This window comes from Etheostoma cragini, chromosome 1 (genome assembly GCF_013103735.1).
Source record: "Etheostoma cragini isolate CJK2018 chromosome 1, CSU_Ecrag_1.0, whole genome shotgun sequence".
In the NCBI taxonomy this organism is placed as follows: domain Eukaryota; kingdom Metazoa; phylum Chordata; class Actinopteri; order Perciformes; family Percidae; genus Etheostoma; species Etheostoma cragini.
The window spans coordinates 20,103,687-20,106,226 of record NC_048407.1 but is presented as its reverse complement, the minus strand read 5'-3'; the positions used below and the strand labels follow the sequence as shown (position 1 = coordinate 20,106,226).

The 2,540-nt window shown below is 43.5% G+C and overlaps 1 protein-coding gene across 3 annotated transcripts in view; it reads left to right on the top strand.

Moving 5' to 3' along the window:
* Positions 1-452: 452 nt before the first annotated feature.
* The window catches only part of mindy2 (MINDY lysine 48 deubiquitinase 2), a 21,011-nt gene continuing 18,923 nt past the window's right edge, over positions 453-2,540 (top strand). For all 3 annotated transcript variants that reach the window (XM_034872246.1, XM_034872181.1, XM_034872318.1), the window contains exons 1-2: positions 453-1,457; positions 1,854-1,911. In XM_034872246.1, coding sequence (XP_034728137.1) covers positions 561-1,457; positions 1,854-1,911 — 955 coding nt within the window. In that variant the 5' untranslated portion in view covers positions 453-560. The remainder of the gene's footprint in view (positions 1,458-1,853; positions 1,912-2,540) is intronic.

The following is a 2,540-nucleotide window of genomic DNA, read 5'->3' as shown; positions in this document are numbered from 1 at the left end:
CAGTGGAAATATTTTAAGCGTAGGCTATTTTATATTCTGTATTTTGTCACTTGCTGAGGACAGTTAAGAACAAACAATCTTTACAGTACGGTTGCGTCTAAGGGAAGTGCCAATTAATTAAAAGATCGGCAATTCGTTGTACAAGCATTGTAAGAATTACAAGCTGCCAAATGAAAACTGATATCTCAAAGATAACGTTTGTTTTACAAATTCGGCTTTTTTAACGACTCATCAGTTAATATCACCTAGAAATTAACGGTTGAAGTGTTGTCATCCCGGCCCACAAAACACGTTTGAAGAAACATGGTTAGTTTAAATGAATATTTCAGATGGGTCAGACCTTTTTAATTGACCGAAGTGATCCACTTTAGATTAGAATTGAAAGTAAACGAGTCCTCACAAACGCATCACCGCCTGGCAGTCGGTTTTCTACCGCCCCCTTTGCTCGGCCTGAAAACGGTTCACTCTGATGACGTCACTCGCAGAGTTGTCATGGCGTCTTTGGGATTGAAGCTGCTGCTGCAACTGAGCTAAAATCTGTCGACAGTCTGTAAATCGAAATGGAGAAAAATGCAAACCTGCATCGAGACACCGACGGGAGTTCTTTGTGTGCCACGATTGCGGGAGAGATGGGCGATGTTACGGCTGTCGGCCGAGTGAAAGGAACAGCCGAGAAATGCAAGAATAGTGAGGCTTCTCTCAGTACTTTGGTTAACGTTAGTTGTAATAACAGCACTATAAATGTTAGTGCTCCCAGCGCTGGTAATGCAATTTCCAGTGCTGGAAATTCTGGCGTACCAGAAGTGATCCAAGTCCTCCCAGTGCAGGAGGATAAAAAGAACACCAACGCGAGCGGGTCCGGGGATCAGATCAGTAACGGGATGGAGAATGACTCGGTGCTGGCTGCAGAAGATAGCGAGGGTGGTGCCTCAAAGTTAGTAAACAACAAAATCGATGGCCCGTCCTCACCTCCCGCTAAGGGGGGCACAGATGTGCAGGCTGTGGTCCTGGCTTGTGAAGAAAGTAAACCGACAAAACTTGCCAAACCAACTCATCTGTGTCCGGACAATGCAATCGCAGCAAACGTCAAGCCGGGGCTGTCCGGTGATCACACCTTATCGGAGGGATTGCCGAGTGGGAGTGACCCCGATCACAGCCTCGGTGTAGAGTCCCGCAGCATAGATTCACTCGAGTCCTTCTCCAACCTCAACTCCTGCCCCAGCTCCGACCTGAACAGTGAGGGACTGGAGGACAGAGGACTAGCCCTGGCCCTGCAGGGCGAGTATGGGGCTGATGGGACAAAGACTTCGTGTGCTAAGGACCGGGCCGCCGGCCAGTCCATATATCACATTAAGTGGATCAAGTGGAGGGAGGAGAATACGCCTATTATCACCCAGAACGAGAACGGCCCCTGTCCATTACTGGCAATTATGAATGTCCTACTGCTTGCATGGAAGGTAAAGGCTCTGAGATGAGCTTAGATGAATGGAAACTTCCTTCTAACTTTATACAAATAGGCGTAATGATAAGGCAGCCTTGAGCTCTGTCAGCAGTAATGTAATTACAATGGGAAATGTGTTAACGTTCAAATTTGCAAATGGTAAACATAGCCTACACTGACCACTAAAAGTCCTAAGACCTGTTCTTGTTCATATTTGCTTTTTCAATTTTAGCATTAGTTATAATTTTATATCCGCATGTTGAATGCTGACATACTGTAATGTATTAGGTGTCTAAACTGTAGCACATAGGTTCCAACAGTAACAGTTTTGTCCTTGTCATTGTGTTGTGGTGCATTGTTATACATGTTTATTTAATAAATGAGCAATGCATGTCCATGTCTCTCTGTGCAGGTTAAGATGCCACCTATGATGGAAATTATAACTGCTGAGCAACTGATGGAGTATCTTGGTGAGTATTGAGTGTTTGTAGATCTGGGTCTGGGCAAAAATTATTTCAACATATGAGAAAATTTGATGAGAAAATGATTTTCTCCTCCCATATGAGAAAATGATTTTTGTAATGTTTTTTTGACATATGTATAATATGTTACAAAAAGTTAGATTTTATTTCCATCATTTTCAGTTTCAAAATAACAGAAAACAAAAAAAGGGCATCTGCAAAAGTTTGGGCACCCTGCAGAGTTTGTAGCATGCACCGCTCCCTTTGGAAAAGTTAGACCTGACAGTGTCATGGATTGTTCTCAATCTTCGTCTGGAAAGACCAGGTGATGTCAATCTTAAGGTTTTAAAGGGCCCAGACTCATCTGACCTTGGCGCAACAATCAGCACCCTGGGTTCTTTTAAGCAGTTGTCTAGAAAACTGAAAATAGCTGACGCTCACAAAGCAGGAGAAGGTTATAAGAAGACAGCAAAGCGTTTTCAGATGCCAATATCCTCTGTTCAGAATGTAATTAAGAAATGGCAGTTATCAGGAACAGTGGAAGGTAAAGCGAGATCTGTAAGACCAAGAAAAATATCAGAGAGAACTGCTCGAAGGATTGTGAGAAAAGCAAGTCAAAACCCACATTTGACTGCACG